At 39.1% G+C, this 22,801-nt stretch overlaps 1 protein-coding gene across 3 annotated transcripts in view; it reads left to right on the plus strand.

Moving 5' to 3' along the window:
* ssh2b (slingshot protein phosphatase 2b) overlaps nt 1–22,801 on the plus strand; it is a 32,073-nt gene that overhangs the window by 5,616 nt on the left and 3,656 nt on the right. The window contains exons 2-14 of one of the 3 annotated variants that reach the window (XM_058415220.1): nt 576–619; nt 15,710–15,828; nt 15,958–16,022; nt 16,153–16,274; nt 16,362–16,427; nt 16,516–16,581; nt 16,675–16,869; nt 18,320–18,413; nt 19,267–19,395; nt 19,525–19,571; nt 19,679–19,825; nt 19,987–20,187; nt 20,694–21,576. In XM_058415220.1, the coding sequence (XP_058271203.1) occupies nt 576–619; nt 15,710–15,828; nt 15,958–16,022; nt 16,153–16,274; nt 16,362–16,427; nt 16,516–16,581; nt 16,675–16,869; nt 18,320–18,413; nt 19,267–19,395; nt 19,525–19,571; nt 19,679–19,825; nt 19,987–20,187; nt 20,694–21,576 (2,178 nt within the window). Of the gene's footprint in view, nt 1–575; nt 620–10,060; nt 10,242–15,709; nt 15,829–15,957; nt 16,023–16,152; nt 16,275–16,361; nt 16,428–16,515; nt 16,582–16,674; nt 16,870–18,319; nt 18,414–19,266; nt 19,396–19,524; nt 19,572–19,678; nt 19,826–19,986; nt 20,188–20,690; nt 21,577–22,801 lie in introns of those variants that run through there. The other 2 variants (XM_058415219.1, XM_058415221.1) reach the window with 2 other exon arrangements.

Below are 22,801 nucleotides of genomic sequence, written 5' to 3' on the forward strand. Positions count from 1 at the left end.
CGAGTATCATCCGTCTATTCGGGTCATTCCGTGCATGTCCGTATGAATCCGAGCGCGTCTCTACGCCGGAGACGGAGACTTCCCGCTCGGTTTAACACACCCAGAGTGCAGGAGGTCAGGCGTCCGGCTCAGCCTCCACGTCATCCTTTCAGGTGCAGACTGACCGTCCGTCCCACAGGACTCTCAATGCAAATAGGCTTCATGCAAAGTCCCAGAGAGTTTCGAAAGGTTTTTCATGGTTTGGAAATCAGCCAGGAAGTCTGGGTTCTTTATTTTTATATACAGCAAAAAATTGTACATTCTGTTAACGTCGGAAAAAAAGGTTTAAATAAGCGAAAATCCGATATAAAGTTTTTCCTGCATGATACTGAGTGATAAACTTTTTTATTTTGAAATGAATGCTTTATTCAGATATGACATGCTATGCAAATAGAACAAGCTCATAATTGTCTTAAAGACAAGGTGTCTTTTAATGTATATATATATATGTTATATGTATATATATATATATATATATATATGTTAATGCTATTAGCGTAATGCCTGGTTTTAATTATAGTTTTTTTTCCGATCAGGAGTCCGGCAGCGGGGAGGATGATCGCCGATCTCAGCCCAGAAGGTAATTACATAAAAATCTGCCAGGAACAGAAAGTTCACCTTTTGCATTATGTTGCAGTTTCACTTCCTGTAATATAGTTTATAGATCTTATGATTTAGGTTAGGTTTCTGAGTGTCTGCGTTTCAAAGTGACAAGGGTCAATAGAAAAAGAAATGAAAGATTAATATCTCAAAAAAGTCTTTGTTTTGTTCTGTATCAATTCTTATATAATTCTTATGTGGTTATAATAAGGCAGACTGTAGTTTGGGTAGGAACCTGGTCCGATGCTGCTGCTGTCTGGTTGTCTGGGTGTGTTCTTGTGCCACCACCAGGCATCAGACGTGTTTCCTAAACCGCAAAAAGTGTCCGCAGCAAGTGTGTTTGTTTATGACGTGGACTCCTGGTGCATTATGTTCGCTGTATTATGTATTTTGACATCACACCCCACTGCTTCCCTCCTGTATCACCGTATACCGAGCGAGCGAGTCCGACCAGTCTCACTCAGGTTTCCTCAGACTGCAGTGAACTGGGAATTTCCTGCCCCGGGTTTTTTACCAATAACATACGCTTCGGTGTTTTCAGTGACTTCGGTGTTGAGAAGTCAGGTTTAGATGACTGAACTGAAACGCTTTTCAGAATATTTTACTGCTGTATTTACCTGAACATTTTCAAAATACACACTTTTTTTTATTTGCTCTAAGTAGATCTGGAAAGAATTTTCTTGCACTAAATGAATGAAGCAAACACTAATTCGTATAAAGGAGTGGATATCTTATTAATTTCAAGATTCAGCAGTTAATACGCAGTTATATGCAGTGTACAAGTACAGTACAGAAATTTAAGAAATAAAATTAAACAGAAGAATGAACTGAAATAAGAATCAGGAAAAATGGATGATTTTGATGTGCAAAAATAAAATTACTGTACATTAGGGCGCATGTGAGGGCTTTTTTTCTGTTACTTTTCTGTTTCTGTTACATTTATTTACTCGTCTTCAATCAGCACTTTATCCTGGTAAGGGTCAGGGTCTGTCTCTCCAAGAGAGGAGAATTCTATCCAATTCAGTTGCAGGTAATTCTGCATTCCACTGAAACTCCTCAGAAAAATGGCTCCTCACTGTGGAATTTGTACTAAGAAAGGAACGACATCTTGACAACACGGCCAACAGTAAATAAAATATCTATCTATCTTTACTACTTTAAGAGTTCATATTTGAGTTGATCAGATCAGTGAATGCGAACACACGAGTCGGTTAAATCTATAACACAACATCGTAAACCCGTGTTTCAGAATCAGTAATGGTACTTGCCTAGTTTGTTTCTAACAAAGCTCACACTATGATGCAATTTTCCATGTGATTTTTACAGTGGCAGAGAAGTGCAAGAGAAAATAACAAATCTGAAAACAAAATTAATCCAAAAACAAAATAACAAATCCAAATACACAATAACAAATCTGAAAACAAAATAACAAATCAGAAAACAAAATAAATCCAAAAACAAAATAAATCCAAAAACAAAATAAATCTGAAAACAAAATAACAAATCCAAATACACAATAACAAATCCAAAAACAAAATAAATCCAAAAACACAATAACAAATCTGAAAACAAAATAAATCCAAAAACAAAATAACAAATCTGAAAACAAAATAAATCCAAAAACAAAATAACAAATCTGAAAACAAAATAAATCTAAAAACAAAATAAATCCAAAAACACAATAACAAATTCAAAAACAAAATAAATCCAAATACAAAATAAATCGAAAAGCAAAATAACAAATCTGAAGACGTAATAAATCAAAAAACGAAATAAATCCAAAAACAAAATAACAAATTCAAAAACAAAATAAATCCAAAAACAAAATAACAAATCTGAAAACAAAATAAATCCAAAAATGAAATAAATCCAAAAACAAAATAAATCCAAAAACACAATAACAAATTCAAAAACAAAATAAATCCAAAAACAAAATAACAAATCTGAAAATGAAATAAATCAAAAAACGAAATAACAAATCTGAAAACGAAATAAATCCAAAAACAAAATAAATCCAAAAACACAATAACAAATTCAAAAACAAAATAAATCCAAAAACAAAATAACAAATCTGAAAACAAAATAAATCTAAAAACAAAATAAATCCAAAAACACAATAACAAATTCAAAAACAAAATAAATCCAAATACAAAATAAATCGAAAAGCAAAATAACAAATCTGAAGACGTAATAAATCAAAAAACGAAATAAATCCAAAAACAAAATAACAAATTCAAAAACAAAATAAATCCAAAAACAAAATAACAAATCTGAAAACAAAATAAATCCAAAAATGAAATAAATCCAAAAACAAAATAAATCCAAAAACACAATAACAAATTCAAAAACAAAATAAATCCAAAAACAAAATAACAAATCTGAAAACAAAATAAATCTAAAAACAAAATAAATCCAAAAACACAATAACAAATTCAAAAACAAAATAAATCCAAATACAAAATAAATTGAAAAACAAAATAACAAATCTGAAGACAAAATAAATCCAAAAACGAAATAAATCCAAAAACGAAATAAATCCAAAAACAAAATAACAAATCTGAAAACAAAATAAATCCAAAAACAAAATAAATCCAAAAACAAAATAAATTCAAAAACAAAATAAATACAAATACACAATAACAAATACAAAAAAACAACAAAAAAAACAAATCCGAAAACACAACAATTCAGACAAACCGGAAAAGGTAGCTATAGTTTGCGAATTGAATTCTTACCGCTGATTGGACGAGACATCTGTCACTCAAGCTATATATCTTTTATTATTTTTATTTATTTTATTATTGTTATTTTGTTTTGCACTTCTTGGCCACCGTAAATTTCCCTGACGTTCCGCCGAGCTCGAAAATCCGCAAAGTTCACACACTTCCCGCTTCCGGGTAAAGCCTTGCAGCTCAAGAGAATTTGATTACTGTGTTTTTCTTGAGGGATTTCAAAAGCGTCATAGCGTCTGTGACCTCATCAGATATTTGAATATTTTCTTTCGGGCTTCCCTTAAATATCACGTTTTCTTTCCTGATTCTTCAACACACCATCTGAGTCAGAAGTTAATTACAGACTAAAATAAAATATTTACCGTATCCTTTTCCTGTATCCTTGTTTGCATCTAGACATCGTTATTTTGGCTCTTAACATCATTTGAGACGTTTTACACGTTTGAAGCAACAACACCGGTAACCTTCTCTCACACCATTTTCACCTCTTTCCATGCACATGCAATGTGTCACGCAAACGCAGAATTTTTTTTTTTTGTCCTATGTTTTTTGCATGTGTGGCGTAAAGGTTTTCCAGAGTGGTCACTAGGTCAGAAGCAACAATGTAGAAAACGTCGCTTCTTTCGCTACTCCACCCAGAGGACACAATCAGACATGTAAATACATTCCAGTGCGACTTTACATAGGAAAAGGCCACGTTAACACGAGATCTCTTTACTGTTTGATTTTCACAGCTTTAGGATGTATTTCTAAAACATTACGATTTCTGATATTTATGTAGAAATGGCAGTAGTACTGTTTATTGCTTTATGTGAAGTATTTTATTTAACGACCCTAATATTAGGAGCTTCAGTCTTACATAGTTGTCTTAAATATTAATGCATTTACATACAATCGTGAACATTTAGATAAATTCATTTATGAGACCAGTCATTATTAAAACGGCATTAGTAATCACGACATCACGTTTTTGCTTTTTAAAAAGTCCATCATCCGGAAAAACGCTAGAAGTGATCATATGATAATAAGTTATTAATATATGTAGTAATAGTGTTAGTATTTTTTGCCTGTAATATTAGTATGTGGCAAAGTATTAGAAAGTTATAGACCAGCTACATTAGCTATCTTAATACACCGATCAGGCATAACATTATGAGCAGTGACAGGTGAAGTGAATAACACTGATGATCTCCTCATCATGGCACCTGTTAGTGGGTGGGATATATTAGACAGCAAGTGAACATTTTGTCCTCAAAGTTGATGTGTTAGAAGCAGGAAAAATGGGCAAGAGTAAGGATTTACAAGTTTGACAAGGACCGAATTGTGATGGCTAGACCACTGGATCAGAGCATCTCCAAAACTGCAGCTCTTGTGGGGTGTTCCCGGTCTGCAGTGGTCAGTATCTATCAAAAGTATCCATTAAGTCCTGTAAGTCCCCACCTCACAACTTACAGGACTTAAAGGATCTACTGCTAACATCTTGGTGCCAGATACCACAGCACACCTTCGAGTCCATGCCTCGGCGGGTCAGTTCTGTACTGGCAGCAAAAGGGGGACCAACACATTACATATTAGGCAGGTGGTCATAATGTTATGCCTGATCAGTGTATAATGATACACTGCAGTCATGGTTCACGATACTGTACTCACGATTCCATTCTCAGAGACAAATCGTGACTGAAAATACCCTCCTTTTTCATTTCTGTGTCATGAACAGTGCCAAACAATGTGAGTTTATGTCTGTATAATTAAGTAAATTCATGAATGAATTCTTAAAAAATGGCTACAAAACATATTATACATCGCAAAACATTAAATAAAGGTTTACAAAATGAACTAAAGGCTCATCACATTTAAAAAAAAAAAAAGATAATTAAATAAATATATTTTTTAATTCTTCCCAAAATTTGGAGCGAATAAATAAAATCTTTAAAGTTTTGAGCTTTTTAGCACATGTAGAGCTCCAAAGTTGGCTAAAGTGACCGTTTTTCATGTCCTCTATCTCAGGCAGTCTAGATCACAGAGGAGTACGGATGGTGTTGTTTGAAAGCTACCGAAAAACTTTTCATAACAATTACAACGTGGCTCTGACATGTTTCCCGTTCAATTTCACAAGCCCAGATAATTTCGCCGACTCACCACTAAAGAAAGTGCTCACACTAAACCCTTAATAAACATATATGACTGGGATATATATTGCGTAATCATGTAATAAAATAATGTAATCATAATAATTGTGACAAGCTTACCAGAAAAAAAGCATAACCACTGGAGCAGAAATATGCAGCATGGCAGTCAGGGAAACTATGAACGACGTAATGCGACATGTCAGAGATAGCTAACTGTATGTAAATGTGTGGACTGCGAGCCATCATCTCATAAGGTATCTGCATTGCCCAAGAGAAAACACCGACTCAGATGCATATCAGAGGAAGATAACTGAGCTACATTCTGCAATGTGCACTGGGAAATTCATCTGAAGTGCTGCATGTCACGTGAGTTTGGGATTAATGTAGTTCAGTTTTCTCTCAGCAGAACAGATCTTGGTGATACTCTAATTCCCTTTTTTGCTCTTTCTCTGACACCCATGACTTTCTATCCATACTTTTTAAAAACTCTAGACTCAGTGATTAATTGTGTAACGTCAGTATTTTGTTCTCTCCATTTTACACATGCTTCGTACAAAACTTGTATATAACAGCAGCTTAGCAGAACAATTCCTGGAGTCATAAGTATGTGGACCCCTGATCATCACATATATATGTGTGTGTGTGTGTGTGTGTGTGTGTGTGATTCTTTACCAAATTGTTGCCACAAAATTGGAACGTTTTAGCATTACAGTTTTCTTTCACTGGATCTGAAAGGCCTGAACCTGAACAGTGTGTTAAAGTCGGAGAGGAAGAATTCAAGTATCTCAAAAACACAAGTATTGTACCCTGACTCTGACTCAACCCCACCGAACACCTTGAAGATGAACTGGAACACCGACTGAACCCCAGACATCCATCAGTACCTGAGCTCATTAATCCTACAATCACACTTCAAGATTTATTGAAAAGTCTTTCCGAAAGAGTGGACCTGATTAGAACAGAAAAAGAGGACTAAATCTGGAATAAGACAAAGGTCAGGTGTCCACATACTTTTGGCCATACAGTGTACCAGAGCTCATGAGAGGAGTTAAATAATCCAGTAAAGCATTTCTGAAAGGAGCTGATCATGAGATAATGAGAGATCAATCCTTCCGGTGGATATTGAGTGTGCTGATTAGGTGATAACGTGTTGTCCTGGATGATAAGGTGTGCTGTTTTTCAGGAGCTTGATTATGGTCTATGTGTATGTGTGTGTATACACGCATGTTCCTTGACTGGAAATCAGTGGTCGTATTTCAGACAGTTATTTCCGTGTGTTTAAATTGACACGGACATGGCACTGTCTTGGAAGATGAAGCCAGGATGTTTCCAGAGGCAATAGATTTCACCCCGGGTTTCAGATTTCGTCAGTCCAGTCCGAACGGGAGCATGTGCAAAAAAAAGAAAAGAAAGTTATGCTCCATGCAGAAATATAAGTCTTGTAAGGTTCGTCTGAACGAAAGCTTTCTGCATGCTAAGTGAAATTCCAGATCTCAGGACGACCTCGCTCTGACCTCACGAAGATAATGGAGCATAGGAAGGTCATGACCGAGTAGTAGACTGCTCTCTGTAACTACATTGTCAACCTCATGGATAACACCTTTCATGATCAGGATTAATATTCGCTCCGGTTCATTGCTTCTTCGGAAGCCGTAGCTCAGAGTTCCGTCATTTCATTCAGATTTAACGAGCAAATATGTGTATACGTTGATCGAACTAAAGCTAATGCTTGTATTTACAGGATAACTAATTTAAAGGTTGGATGTGATGATGGTCAGTGGATAAGATTACTGGTGATTTCCAAGATCATGACTTCAAATACCACCCCTGCCAAGCTGCTACTCCCGTGCCATTAACCCTCAACTACTCAGTTGTGTAAATGAGATAAGTGTAAACTGTTCTGGATAAAGTCGTCTGCTAAATGCCGTAAATATAAACATTTTGATTTGACGTCACTTGCTGAACCCGGGAGTTGAGCAGGCCATCCCGGGTTCCCAACTTTAATTGTCGTTTTCTTCTTAATTGCTTTTTTTCCTAGTCGGAGGTCATAAATTACGAGTTACAACCTCTAATCCACTTCAGCAGGACAGTTATCGATAACCATGCATAATGAGTAACAAGTATTATGCTGAAGTATTTTAAACATCTAATGATAGTTTCTCCTCTTTGACAGAAACTTTAAAATCTACTATTTTAAACCTAATCACTTGATCAGATCTCATCTATCGATTTCTTCATTTGTTTTACAATTTCTCACTACAGATATTGTCTCTAACCCCCGATTTTGCGTGCTACTATTTTGAAATGTTTCTTATTCCGACAATATTGTGTCCACAATTTATATTTGACAAGCTGCACTAGTGAACTCTACCTCCACTATTAACAGTCGTAAATATGCCGAAATATGGAATGGAGTGAAAATTATGAGAGGAATAAGACACCTGAGTGACTTTCTTTCATGTCATGGCGTATCACACCACATCACGCCACACCGGCCCGGCATGGATTATTTTCCTATAACAACACGTCTGTGTCGTGTTTTATTTATTACCTATCGTTCGAAACAGCACGTGACAGCAGAAACGAGATGCGCTGCCCTTTCAAACACATGTCCTGACTCCTCTTTTAGAAAGCTGTGAGAAGAAATCAGGCTGAGGAACGTTGTTTTACTTTTATTACATACAGTATATATTACTGAGATATGATCAAATCTTCGGATGTGGATTAGGAATTTTGACGTTACATGCGGATTATAAAATGCGGAATTTTCAGAATTTTGCACACATTTCTGAAAATTCCGAATGTCGATAAAGAAAGGGAAGATTTTTATTTGTGTACAAATGAATGGAAGCATTTGCATCTTCCATGGGAGGAAGGAGGAAAAGCTTTATTTTACAATTTATCGACAAAAAACATATGATGCCTAATGGTGCTGTTGGAGCTCTGATAGTTGTTTCCTACTTTGGTGGAGAAAATTTACCTCTGATTTAGTAAAAGGCTAAGAGATTTCCGTCAGTGCAATTTCGACTCATTTAAAATGAAATGAAGTACTGATCACAGAGATCAGTTCAAACCGGAGTGGGTATGAGCTTGCTATATTTATCCGAATGTCAATATTAAATCATAGTATATGGAAATGTATAAATCAGAATGGAAGAAAATGTGATTTTAATTTTTTTTAGAGTTTAACAGTGACATGGACATTTCAGAAACTGCTGATATGAGATACAACCAAAAAAACGGTCATTTCCGCAGAAGGAAGCTGACAGTAAGGTTGAAGGAAGCTGGCAGGAAGCCTGTGATATTATCACTCTTTACATTCCTACTGAGCAGAAAAGCATCTCACAATGCACAACACCTCAAACCTTGTGGTAGATGTCTACAACAGCAGAAAATCACACCATGTTTCCATCACATGTCATGAATGTCAATATTAAATTCATAGTATATGGAAATGTATAAGTCAGAATGGAAGAAAATGTGATTTTAATTTTTTTTAGAGTTTAACAGTGACATGGACATTTCAGAAACTGCTGATCTGAGATACAACCAAAAAAACGGTCATTTCCGCAGAAGGAAGCTGACAGAAAGGTTGAAGGAAGCTGACAGAAAGGTTGAAGGAAGCTGACAGAAAGGTTGAAGGAAGCTGACAGAAAGGTTGAAGGAAGCTGACAGTAAGGTTGAAGGAAGCTGACAGAAAGGTTGAAGGAAGCTGACAGTAAGGTTGAAGGAAGCTGACAGAAAGGTTGAAGGAAGCTGACAGAAAGGTTGAAGGAAGCTGACAGAAAGGTTGAAGGAAGCTGACAGTAAGGTTGAAGGAAGCTGACAGAAAGGTTGAAGGAAGCTGACAGTAAGGTTGAAGGAAGCTGACAGTAAGGTTGAAGGAAGCTGACAGTAAGGTTGAAGGAAGCTGACAGTAAGGTTGAAGGAAGCTGACAGTAAGGTTGAAGGAAGCTGGCAGGAAGCCTGTGATATTATCACTCTTTACATTCCTACTGAGCAGAAAAGCATCTCACAATGCACAACACCTCAAACCTTGTGGTAGATGTGTACAACAGCAGAAAATCACACCATGTTTCCATCACTTTTATCAGCCAAGAACAGAAACCTGCATTGGGCATATGATTGGCATTTTGACTGTATAAGTGCTTGAATGAACAGGTGTACAGGTGATATAGCTATCAAATTACAAGTATTTTCAAGGACACAAAAGTGGAAACGAAAGCACACAAGGTTATTAAAGAGCTTTTTTTTTACTAATAATAATGAAAAATCAGTTTTCTCTTCTTAGTGGAAATAAAAGACACGCACTGCACACAAGTTGTATCAAACAAGTGTTTAAGTTTGTTGTAAGGGTGTGCAAACCTCTGAGCAACACAATAACACCATGACTTGTGCAGTTCCTAGCGTTTGATTAATTGCTCTCAGGAACGAAGGTTTGTTTGTTTTCTGACGTCAGAGGTGAAGCCACGCCCACTCCTCACGAGCGCGTGCAGAGCGGCTCGGCCCCTCCCTTCTCCACTCTATCACGTCGCCTCTCAGCCCTGACAACACAAAAACAAAACATCACACACGAGTGTACGAGGAAGTCAGCACCATTTTACTTCACCACACGTTTAAGTATTGCTGCGGTCACAGCAAGTCTGTGGAGTCTTACAGAGCGATGTAGGGGAAGCGTTCTAGCAGAATAAACCGCCATGGTGCGGAGCGACGTGCTCCCATCCGGCACAGTCAACTATCTGTAAGTGTGCATGAGAAAAGACAACTTGTTCAAGATTTGCTTCTTTGTTTGTGATTCTGTTCTTCACTGTGACTTACGATTTATTAAGTATCCATGTGCTGTCGACTGGAAACAAATACTCGTTTATATTGCTCACAAAAGGCTCTTTATGTTGTGTAGCACGTCCTCCTTGAAAGCCTTTCGTGAGGCTTTAATGCAAGACACTACATGTGAATGGAAGGAGAAAGGACAGACAGTCATATCCCAGTCAGGGCTGGGTGATATGACTGTATAATATTAATATCATGATAATATAGGACAGCACGGTGGCTTAGTGGTCAGCACTGTTGCCTCACAGCAAGAAGGTCCTGGGTTCGACTCCCAAGTTCGAACAGGCGTACTCTGGTTTCCTTCCACACTCCAAAAACATGTACATTAGGTTGATTGGTAATTCTAAATTGCCCATAGGAGTGAGTGAATACAAAAACAAGCTAGTAGGCGTGTTGCTGCGTTGCCCATAGGTGGAGAAGGAGTGGATTCCTGTCTTGGGTAGCGGTCCGTGTTTTGCTGGGATTGTCTCGACCTATCCTTATACGGGATAAAGCGGTGAAGAATGTAGAATGATATGATGACTATAGAAACTGTGATTATTGCTTAGGTATGTAGACTTTTTTAATAATTTTAAAAAAAATAGAAAATAGATTTAAAAACACAGTCTCATGGAGGTAGAGTGATGCTCCAGGTCATGTTCTGCTGGGAAACCTTTGGGTCCTGGCATTCATGAGGATGTTGCTTTGACTTCCTAAATATTGTTGCAGACCAATACACATTTTCATGGCAGTGGTTTTCCCTAGCAGCAGGATAATGCTGCAAAAACTGTTCAAGAGTTGACTTGTCCTCCGAATTCCTCACATGTGAATCCGATCAAGCATCTGTAGGACGTGCCGGACAGACACTGTCCGCTCCACGGTGGCTCCACTTCACAGCTTACAGGACCTCAAGGATCTGCTGCAGGAATCTTGGTCTCAGATACTGCAACACACCTTCAGAGGTCTTGTGGAGTCCATGCTTTAATGCATCAGAGCTGTTTTGGTGTCCTGTACAATACTAGGCAATATGGGATATATATGGCAATATCTTCAAAGTTGCTAAGATGCAGTGAAAGTTTTGAATTTGAATTAGTACAGTGTAAAAGAAGAATCCAAAATGAATGACATGACTAAAAAATTTAATCCCTCCTCAAGCTTCTGCCATAAAGTTCACATATTTCGTATCTGGCATAAGGAACCCGTAGGATCAGGGTGGAGGCCTGGAGCAGGTCAGGACAGTTTAGAGATTTGCTCAAACACAACTAATCACCGCTTCAGTTTATTACCAGTTTTAGTAGATTGGTTTAAACCATCACACAGACGAACTCTGACCCTCCCGGATCTGCGTACGTGAAACATTCAACCAGGAAGCAGTTTGGGAAAACGATTAATTCCCTAATGACCTCATATGTGTATCTCACATGTATATATACACACACAAAGTAAATGGAGGGAAAAAGTGAGTTTCTCCCGGGACACCGCCGCCTCACGAGGACGTAACCAACGGTACGTTTGAGGAACGGACCAAACAATGAGGTAGTCGCTATATTGGGAATCCCCTTACACCTGCTGACTCATCCACCTGTCTGGTGTTCACTTATTAAACATTCAGCAGTGTCATGAGGAAGTGGTAGAAGGTGTATGTTGGGAAGTGGTTATTTATGACTGCTTGGAAACTCAAGCACTTTAATCGCTTCTGTCTGTTGTCGGTTGAGGGGAAGTGCTGTAATCAGGAAAGGTTTAGTTTTTAATGCAGGGTTTACTTTAATATTCTCTCTCTCTCTCTCTCTGTCTCTCTCTCTCTCTCTTGTGAGACATTTCTCTGTGACAAAATTGTTAATGCAAATAATTAATTCTATGCTAGCCCGAAACCTTAGTGTTACCTCAGTGTCTCATTTTTACATTGTGGTGATCTGATCTAATCTTTGTGCAGACATAAAAGCATACACACACACACACACACACACACACAGAAAGAGAGAGAGAGTTCAGAGTCCGTTTTTTGTTGATGTGACTATGAATAGTGCCTTTCCTGCAAACTAAGGTGTGTCAAGTTCAAGGCTGTGAAATCCACCACTGCTTCTGTTTATTCAGGTCATGTGGTGTTAGTATGCACTGAAAACATTGGGGTTTTTTTTTTTCTCGACACCACATATCTGCCTCTCCACCCTTTTCCTGTATACCCGGCGTGTAGCTCGACTCCCTTCGTCTTTATTCACCTTTGCAAACTTTTCTTGTAATCTATCAAGAATCATCACATCGAAGATTTTTGCTTCAGCGATATGCTCTTCTCTCTGATGACTTCTAGAAAGTTCTTCAGCATGCAAAACCCATACACTTCCTGTCTAAGCTATACACACCATATAGTAGTGTTTAATCAGACGTGCTACACCGTGTTATCTGCTCCTTCCACACGACCAAGTAAAACTTACCGACACTGTTCGGTTTGTTAGGTAAAGAGCCACAACAGTATCCTGTACACGCGAAATTAAGGCACAAACAAATCAAGTATATTCATGTGAATTTCTTTAACGTAAGTAAACAAGGTTAACGTCAAAGCGACAATTATTTTATAATCCAAAAAGTACAGACTGGATCTCATTATCTCACACTGCTCTAGAAAGAGACAAAATCTTCCAAATTTAGCCAGTTTTCTATGGTATATGATAAACTTTTTAATTCTGTTAGCTTCAGCGCTGCAGGTAAACAAACCAGCATGAAGCTGACGTAGCGCTTTTGCCTACAGGTGAATCAGATTTGACTCATATGGGCGAGACGCACTGTGGATAAAGAAAACAAATTTCATATCATCAACTCGTGAAAAAAAAAAGACAAGCCCAAGAACTGAGATCTTTATTTCTTTACCTTCCAGAAGAAGACATAACAAAACCTCTAAGCAGAAGGTGATTAAACCCGTCGACTGCATAACAGTTAAAACAAGCAACTTGGCATTGAGATTCATTTTAATTTGAGCTTAAATAGATCGTCTGATTAACTGATACTCCTGAATCTAGGCATAATTAATTCATTTCTACTCACATAACATCATAAATGTTTACATAATCTAGTATTAAAGGAATGTGATAAAATCTTGGTATGAATTGATGCAGATTAATGATGCATGCACACTGATGAGTGTCTTGTAGGCATGCACTTCAGGGTTTTATACCCTAACAATTAGAGTATAGTCTTAATTTGGTTATTGATCAGTGCTCTGACATTTGATGTCAGTACATATTCAGTGAAACGACGAATTCAGGTACTTATTTGTTGTATATAAATTTGAAGAGCATTGCAGTCATAAAAGGGAAAAAAAAAGGAGCTTACTTACTTACTAGCGGTTTACCGATATGGTCTTCTCGGTGGCTGATTTGCTGAATGATACACTATGTCGCCAAAAGTTTTGGGACGCCTGCCTTTACATGCACATGGATATAATATGGAGTTGGCCCACCCTTTGCAGCTATAACCACTTCAACTCTTCTGAGAAGGCTTTCCATAAGGTTTAGGAATTTTTGACCATTCCTCTAGAAGCGCATTTGTGAGGTCAGGCACTGATGTTGGATGAGAAGAGTCTCCGCTCTAATTCATCCCAAAAGGTGTTCTATTGGGTTGAGGGCAGGCCAGTCAAGTTCCTCCACACCAAACTCGCTCATCCATGTCTTTATGGAGCTTGCTTTGTGGACTGACAGTCATGTTGGAACAGGAAGGGGTCATCCCCAAACTCTTCCCACAAAGTTGGAAGCATGAAATTGTCCAAAATGTCTTGGTATGAAGCTGAAACATTGGGTTCCTTTCACTGGATCTAAGGGGTCAAGTCCAACCCCTGAAAAGCAACACCTGAATTCGATGATTTGGAGTTGATTTTGTCCCAAAACTTTTAGCAATATAGTGTATTATGCTGAATTTCTTTCCACAGACACCATAGAGCAATATAATATATATATATATATATATATATACAAAGAACCCAAGTAGCTTAACTTTTGAACATTTCAGTTGCACTAGACACCATTTCTGCTGCAGTAAACATCTTAAACACACCTGTATTTCCTTTAACGATTGTAATCGCCCATACACATGCTAATGAAATAAACCTCATTAGACCACACAATATATTATCCCAATATAAGCTTAATTAATCAGACAGGTGAGCATTAACGCTAAAATTAAATCATTATAATTATTATTTATTAAAGGACTGTTTTGGACTAACTGCGACACTACACCTGGCACTGATACCGAAATTTATATTTTGTTATGGTGACAGTGTTGTATCAGTGAGAACACGGAAATTTCAATTGCTCTATGAGTTCTGGGGTTAATGAAAGATACATTTTTGATGGGGAAAAATATATTCGAACCTGTTGGGATCTTTTAATGCAGAAATCCTTTATTACAAATGGCACCTGCTTATAAATACAATGCATAAACCACATACACACACACGCCTATTGTTTCTAACATACAGAGACACACACTCATTGTTTCTAACATATTGACACACACACACACACACACAGAGAAAACCTTCTACTCTTTGTATGCATGCTTTAGCAGTTTCTATTCAGTAACCTCGCTGGCCGTGTCTCACTCTGATCACAGCTGTTGCAGTGACGACGAAAGAGAGCTGCAGGGGAACAGTTTGTTCTCGTGTATACCCCGAGTGTCTAGCGTCTGAGGCAATGTCCCCAAAAAAAACCCCCAGAGCTCTAATTTCTCCCTCTTGAGTGCAGTCAGTGCAGCAACAAGCAAATCAGAACAGACATGGTGCAGTTTTATCTTCAAGGGCACTGCATCGATATAACTGCACCGCTTCCGAGCTTCGTGGGGCCAGATCTCCTAAAGCACGTGCTGCATGTAGTCGGAGTGGACAATGTGTTAAAAATATCAGGATTCTCATACGTGGGATGATCTGCAGATACAGTAGTGTTTGGTGATTTATTTAAAAGATTATACTGAGAAGAAGAAAGATACAGAATACAAAATGTACAAAAAAGGTGCTAGAGGATTAGGACCATATTGCACATGATTATGATATTAACGTATATATTATAAATACTGTGAAGTGAAATATGATCATATCTTCAAGCCCTAACGTATAGGAAAGACCTTGGGTTAGATTATTTAGAAGTTTGAAGATGTAGATCAGCGTAGTAACAGGTTGATTTGATCCTGAGATCCTTTTACATGTTCCCATAACCATGGTGGTAGAAGTGTTACACTAAATTGCTCCTGTGTGTGTGTGTGTGTGAGATAATGGACTGGCATCCCATCAAGGGTGTATTCTGGCCTTGCACACAATGTTCTGAGTATAGGCCTGATCAGGATAAAGCGGTTTCTGAAGACGAGCGAATGAATGATGCATTGTTTTCTGTCTCTCTAATTTTTTTCCCTCAGCATTAGCGAGAGCTTTCTAACAGTGAAAGGCGCCGCACTCTTCCTCCCAAGGGGAAATGGCTCGTCCTCATCGTCCATCTGCTCCTCGCGGATCACGGGGCAGCGTAACAAACATGCAGGTATCGGAAATCAGATGCACACGCATGCACGCGTCTTAGGACCTTATAAATCGCATGGCTCCGAATCAGAATTTGTTTGATTGGCTGAATGATTTGTCTGATTTGTCCTGCGTATTGTGTCGTGTTTAGGAGATCTTCAGCAGCACCTGCAGACCATGTTCACTCTGCTCCGGCCGGAGGACAACATCCGTCTGGTGAATGATGCGTTTTTGTAGACGCGTTTTAGTAGCAGTTCATATTACCGTTTATTAGTGGAAGGATAATCCTATTCATAAATGCTCAGATCAGAATGAATGGTCATATTGACATAGTGGTGTCTGGCAGGCGGTGCGGTTGGAAAGCGTGCACCCTCAATGCACACGCTACATGGTTGTAGTGACCACAAATGGACGGCAAGATACTGAGGAGAGTGTAGTGCTGGGCATGGACTTCAGTCCCTCAGACACGTGAGTGTGTCAATACATACAAGGCCAAATTATATATACCAGAGAATTCCTGAAATTCTGTGTGTAATACTGTGTTTGTGTGTGTAGTTCCTGTTCAATAGGCCTGGTGCTTCCTCTGTGGAGTGACACACTGATCCATTTGGATGGAGATGGGTAAGTGAGCTGTGAAGACATAAACTTCTAGTGTTTGAACTCATCTATAACATATCGGTGCTGAATTTCTCGCTGTCTCCTCTCACAGGGGGTTCAGTGTGTCCACAGATAACAGAATCCACGTTTTTAAACCCGTCTCAGTCCAGGCCATGTGGTAAGTCTCCGGCGAAGACAAGAAATGCATCGATTTACAGTAAACATCTCTCTTTTCCTCACCAGCAGTAATTCTTTCTGCTCTCTTCTTCAGGTCAGCTCTGCAGTCTCTACACAAGGCATGCGAGGTAGCACGCGGCCAAAACTACTTCCCAGGCAGCCTCTTCCTGACGTGGGTCAGCTACTACCAGAGCCGCGTGTCCTCAGACCAGACCCACATCAATGAGTGGAACGCCATGCAGGATGTGCAGTCGCACCGTGCCGACTCACCCGTGCTCTTCTCTGATGTGTATGTGCAATTATCCCTCCAACTTACCTCCCCCTTTAGCTGTTATTTATAGCCAGGACTCATTTAAAGAGCGCTCACTGAGTGTTGAGTGCCACACACAGATCAGCGAGTTATATTTATTCTCACAAACACCTGATACGAAGGCCGCCTTTTGCCTTTACTCTCACCATATAAACTGTTCCAAATCACTCATTTCTGTGTTCTAAAATAATAAGAGAAAGGTAATGGGTGAGTGAATAATAATCTTTAAGTAAAATCCTCATGAAATGGATGAAACAGGAATCAGACTGAAGTCATTCATCTAATAACATTCCATTTACATTTATATTTACATTTCTGTAGACGCCTTTATCTAGCGTGACGTACAAGAGTACTTTGAAGTCTTTATCTATGAATACATCAACACCGGTTCACTAGGTCACAGACATAGGATACCATCAGCCTAAAAAACTGTGTTAAGAGGAAATATAGCACAATTTTTTTTGGTTTAGATTCCCCCACTGAATCTAAACAAACCTCACAATAGCTTAATTGAGCAAGCTAAACATTGAGAATAGTGAAGAGATTAATGAGTCTCTTATTTGGTCTTACTTTGACATTATATGAAACGATGCTTTTCAGCATTGAAGTATCACAAGTCGGTCCACCTTCTTCAAAATGAAGCCATTTTTGTTTTTAAATGAAAAGAAAACAGCCCGAAAACACACAGATGGACCATCTTACCGCTATTGAAAAACTATTTTTAATACTAACAAACAAAGAAAATGGCCGGTTTTCATTTTATTGACTGAAGGAAAAGGCAATAAGGCTCATAGTTTAGAAATAAAAATTTGTTTTTTATGTAATGTAAATGTAAATGGAGTCCCCAGTTCAGGCTATATATAAACACAGAATTTGCACAGAGGGAAGTTTTTTCATGCAAAAACAGCTTAAATTTATTCACTTACTTCCCGTAAACAGGCTTGTGCTCTCAGTACTAACTGATAATACACCTATATAATAACCTCAGTTATTTGTGAGTGGATAATTTATACAGTCTCTTTGCTAAAAGCAAGTAAGACGTGTGCATGTTTACTGTGTACTTGTGCAGCCATGTGCGAGACTGCGGTTTTAGGAACACGTCATAAAGGAAGCCTTAACGTCTGGTAGCTTTGCAGTTTGATTTTCTTTACAGTAAGGGCACAGAGGGCAAAGATCAGTTCCTTTAGCACCACTTTGCAGAAATGCACATGAGCTCACACACACTTCCTGTTTGTGGGCATGTTATCTCAGCCAGGCTGCAATGTTCAGCATTTATTGTGTTATCTGATGTATGAATATGGTAATGGAGGTTTTTTTTCCTATGTGCTGCTTGTTCTGCTTTAGTGAGGATGAGTTTGTGCAAAAGAAATGATTTAACAATGCATATACTGCTCATATATAAATACCATGTGTTATACCGTGTGGTTAGGCCAACGGAGCGAGAGAGAACGGAACGACTGATCAAGACACGTCTAAGAGAGATCATGATGCAGAAAGATCTGGAAAACGTCACCTCCAAAGAGGTGTGCGCAAACACATTTCCTCATACATGTGGATATATATATATTTTCACTTCATATATTCACTTTGACTTTCCTGTAAATAGCCTTAATTGGTTTCTTTCTTTCTTGCTCAGACAAGAGCTGTAAATAAATAAAAAATAGACATCAACCCTATGATGCTGGACTTATGGGACACTCTATCATGTATTTAGCAGGACTGACAAATTCTAAATGTTGTATTTAAATTAGTGGTGAATTTTTTCACAGTGTGATAAACTAGTCTAAAACATTTCACACTTTGACAGAATCACAATATTAAAAATTAAAGGAAATGTTTTTTGTGAACTTCAGTATCACATTGTCATTTTTAATTTATATTAAGGAGATGAATTTAAACATTAAAAAAAAATCCATCCTTTTCAACTGGGAATTTCCTACTCGGAAATGTCTCCTCGGCCCTGAGTTCTGTATGCGATGTCAAATCAACATGGCTACTCAAAGCATGAACAGTTTATCACTGTTATAAAGGCTGTTATTAGTTTTAGTCAAAAAGGCATGGAAGCACGAGATAAAAAATATTTTCTTAATGAAAGGAAATAAATTTCACAATTATATTAGTACCTTTTTATATTTCAGGTTTTTACATGACATCACTGAATAAAGCTGCTTCAGTGTGCTGTTATATAGCTCACAGCTGAATGATTTTATTCTTAATTCAAAAATAAATAAATAAATTCTACCATTAACGACTAGCATTTATTTAAAGTCATACTTCAAATGTCATTCAGTCATGAAAAGGTATGCAGACAAAATAAATTAGTTGCACATTGTTCCGACAGCTTGACTTCCTCTGATTCTTTCTCTGTCCCGTCAGATCCGCACAGAGCTGGAAATGCAGATGGGTTGTAACCTGCGAGAGTTTAAAGAGTACATCGATAATGAGATGATCGTCATCCTGGGTCAGATGGACAGCCCCACTGAGATCTTTGAGCACGTCTACCTGGTAATTCTTTCCATCCGGATCACTTCTGCGTCTTCAGTTTCCCGTTTCTGGAATCCTTGAAAATCCCTGTTAAATCTCTCACTCAGTCATTTGGCATCATTTAACTCTACTTTTTGGGTTTCTTCGAAGGGATCGGAATGGAACGCGTCTAATCTAGAAGAGCTACAGAACAGCGGGTAAAAACTGCTAGAAGCAAGCGTCACATCCATGCTGCATTAAGCTCGTTATCGCAAATGCACATGTCAACAAAATTGTTTGCTTTGTTTTTTTTTTCCATGCTCAGGGTTCAGTACATTCTGAACGTGACACGTGAGATTGATAACTTCTTCCCCGGGCTGTTTGAGTACCACAACATCCGCGTGTACGATGAAGAGGCTACGGATTTGCTGGCGTATTGGAACGACACGTACAAGTTCATCTCCAGAGCCAAGTAAGTTCAACTGCTGCTCACACCGTGTATCTGAGATGTTTAACCGCCACATATCACGTCATGAGCAGCCATCTTGATTTAAAGTCTGGGTCTTAATCCTCTTCCTTTCTTTCTATCAGCATCCATCATCTATAAACAAACAAATAAACTTCTCTTTTCAGGAAAGCAGGAGCAAAGTGTCTGGTGCACTGTAAGATGGGCGTGAGCCGCTCTGCCTCCACTGTGATTGCCTACGCCATGAAGGAGTACGGCTGGGACCTGGAGCAAGCCTTTGATTACGTCAAAGAGCGCCGTGCCGTGACCAAGCCTAACCCCTCCTTCATGAGGCAGCTAGAGGAGTACCAGGGCATCCTGTTGGCCAGGTATCCACTTTATTTGCATACAAACAAAACAGAAAGGAGGCTGACGGAATAACTAAAGCAAATATATTTACATAAACATTATATGACAACCTGTTCGTTCATAATCTGTTCACCTTGACATTCGTGACAACATGACTGACATGCATTATATAGCATGGACGCAGTGGGTGCATGTTTGCAACAAATGTATGAGTGCCACTGGATGTTATCTGTTAGGGCTTTTGCAGATCAAGTGACAAAAAGAAAGAAAATAAGTTTCAATTGAACTGAAATATGTCGTTTATAGGACATCTGATCTTACAGATAAGAGTCAGCTGTTTAAAAAGCAGAACTAAAGGCTCTAAAGCTTATCTACTTTAAAAAGAATATTGTGCATGCTAGAAGACGGTAGTGTGCTATGTACGTGTTTGAAATAAATCAGTATAAAGATAAAATACATAAATGCATTTTAGTGGTGTTACATTTATTGCACTCGTCCTCTTTCTTTCCTTCTGGCCCCAAAGCAGGCAGAGGCACAACAAGCTGTGGCGTTCCCACTCTGACAGCAACCTGTCTGAGCACCATGAGCCGCTGGTTAAAACTCCTGCGGCGCAGTCGCTGGGCCGCTCCAACCCACGCAACCAGGGCAGCAGCCAGACGTCGCCATCACTGCAGGAGCTGCTCCAGACTCTCAGTCCTGCCTTGGGCCCTGCAGCAGGTCAAAAGCACCGCGAGCAGGATGCACCTTTCGCAAACGGGCTAGGAAACTCTGAAGAAAGCCTAGCTGCCGAGGATCCATGCCTGCTTTCTAGACCCAGAGCAGCTACAGTAGTGCCTGGCGCCCGACCCCATTCGGCGCCCGTAAACATGGCGGAAACGGTCCCGGTGAGCCGGCCTCATCCACCCGCTGCTTTTCTTCACCCTGCCTCGTCGCCTACGCTTCACCCCGATGCAGAGGCCAAAGCACTCACTCACGAGCAGCCAGAGGTGTGCTCTCCGAACAAAACAGGGTGTGTTAGGAGTAGAACCCCCGAGCCAAGCAGACAAGCCCCAAACTCCTCCTCAGCTGCAGGGCAGCACACACAGGTGCCTGAGCTTAGGCAAAAATTCAGCCAGCAAGTGCCTGACGCAGACGTGGACTGTGCAGGGCTAGGTCACGCCAAGGACAATAACCACCACCAACACCCCAGTGCCACAATACAGGAAGCGGGCCTTTCTGCCTCATCTCCAACAGCTCTGAGCTCCGACCGCATCGATTTCTTCAGTGCCAGAGAGAAATTCCTCGGCCTCTCTCAAGAGGCGCAAAGCCGTGGGAGTTCTAAGCAGACGCTCCGAGATAAAAGTCCAAACCAGGAGTCGAAGCTCGTGTTTCCTGAGCACCCTGACAAAGGGGAGGAGGAACAGAAAAAGGTAGTTGTGTGCACTACAACTATTCATGCTTGCCTTCTCCATGTTTTTTCAAGTATTGATACAAACGAGGCTTGTGCGATATTGATTTTTCTGTGGTTTTGATTTTCCCGATCCCGAATAATCACCAGATAAAACATCTGAAAGTTACAAACCGATTTTATTTAGTCAGTTCCATGCATCAGGTCTTTTTAATAAATAAAATGTTTTCAACACCTTTTGGCATTAGAGCAAAGCATCTTCAGTTTGTATTCTACAAAACACAAAACAGTGAAAGCTCTGTTGCAGCCTTTCTCGAAAAAGACAGCGATGCCGATGGTCTGACACGTCCTTCTCGACTTATAAGTCACAACAGATGGATTTAAAACAATGTTTTAAATGACGCCAAGCACACACGTCATCTAGACAAGCAAATAAATGCAAAACTAACCAAGGGAAAACCTAAATTAGCATCTAGGCCTCGTGTATTCTGACGGTTTAAAAAAGAAAATCATTTAATATCACTGCAACTGCAAACTGAATATTCTCTCTTTACGATTACGTCTGGTCTGTTACGTCGTCATAATATTGCACAAGCCTATTTAAAATAATGGATTTTACCGAATCTAAAAATGATGCTTAAATCACTGTTACAATTTTTGATTACAGCAAAGGAGTAGTGTTACTGAGAGTAAGTCCGAGCCTTCTGTTAAACTCACGTGTATCGACACCCCATACCCCTCCGTAACCATGCTTTGAGTTTGAACTCATGTCATTGGCTGCCACCCTGTGGTGAAAAGGAATGCTGCATGGGGTTCCCCATTTCCATCATGGTGTTGGTGGTCCATGTGCTGTCAGTCGTCCTCTGGTCCATTTTTCTTTACTTAAGGCTTGTTTCCACCGAAATTGCAGAACCTTTTGAGGAACTAAAAGGTCCTGGAGCTATCCTGAACGAGAACACAGGGGGCAGGACCGTTAATGTAAGCACCAATTGAAGACAATAAATGAAGCCGAAGATTCGTTTAGAGAGCCATTTATTGATTTTGCCTTATTGTACAGAAACTATACACACCGGCCACTTTATTAAGAACATGCTCATGTCCGATCACGTAGCAGCATAAAACTTCATGCAGATATAGGTTAAGAGCTACAGTTTTGACAAAATATGTGGTTCAGTGACTTCGATTAAGGCATGGTTGCTCTCTCCCGGGATTTTCACACACAAAAGTCTCTAGAGTTTATGCAGAAT

Source organism: Hemibagrus wyckioides, linkage group LG18 (assembly GCF_019097595.1).
Source record: "Hemibagrus wyckioides isolate EC202008001 linkage group LG18, SWU_Hwy_1.0, whole genome shotgun sequence".
In the NCBI taxonomy this organism is placed as follows: domain Eukaryota; kingdom Metazoa; phylum Chordata; class Actinopteri; order Siluriformes; family Bagridae; genus Hemibagrus; species Hemibagrus wyckioides.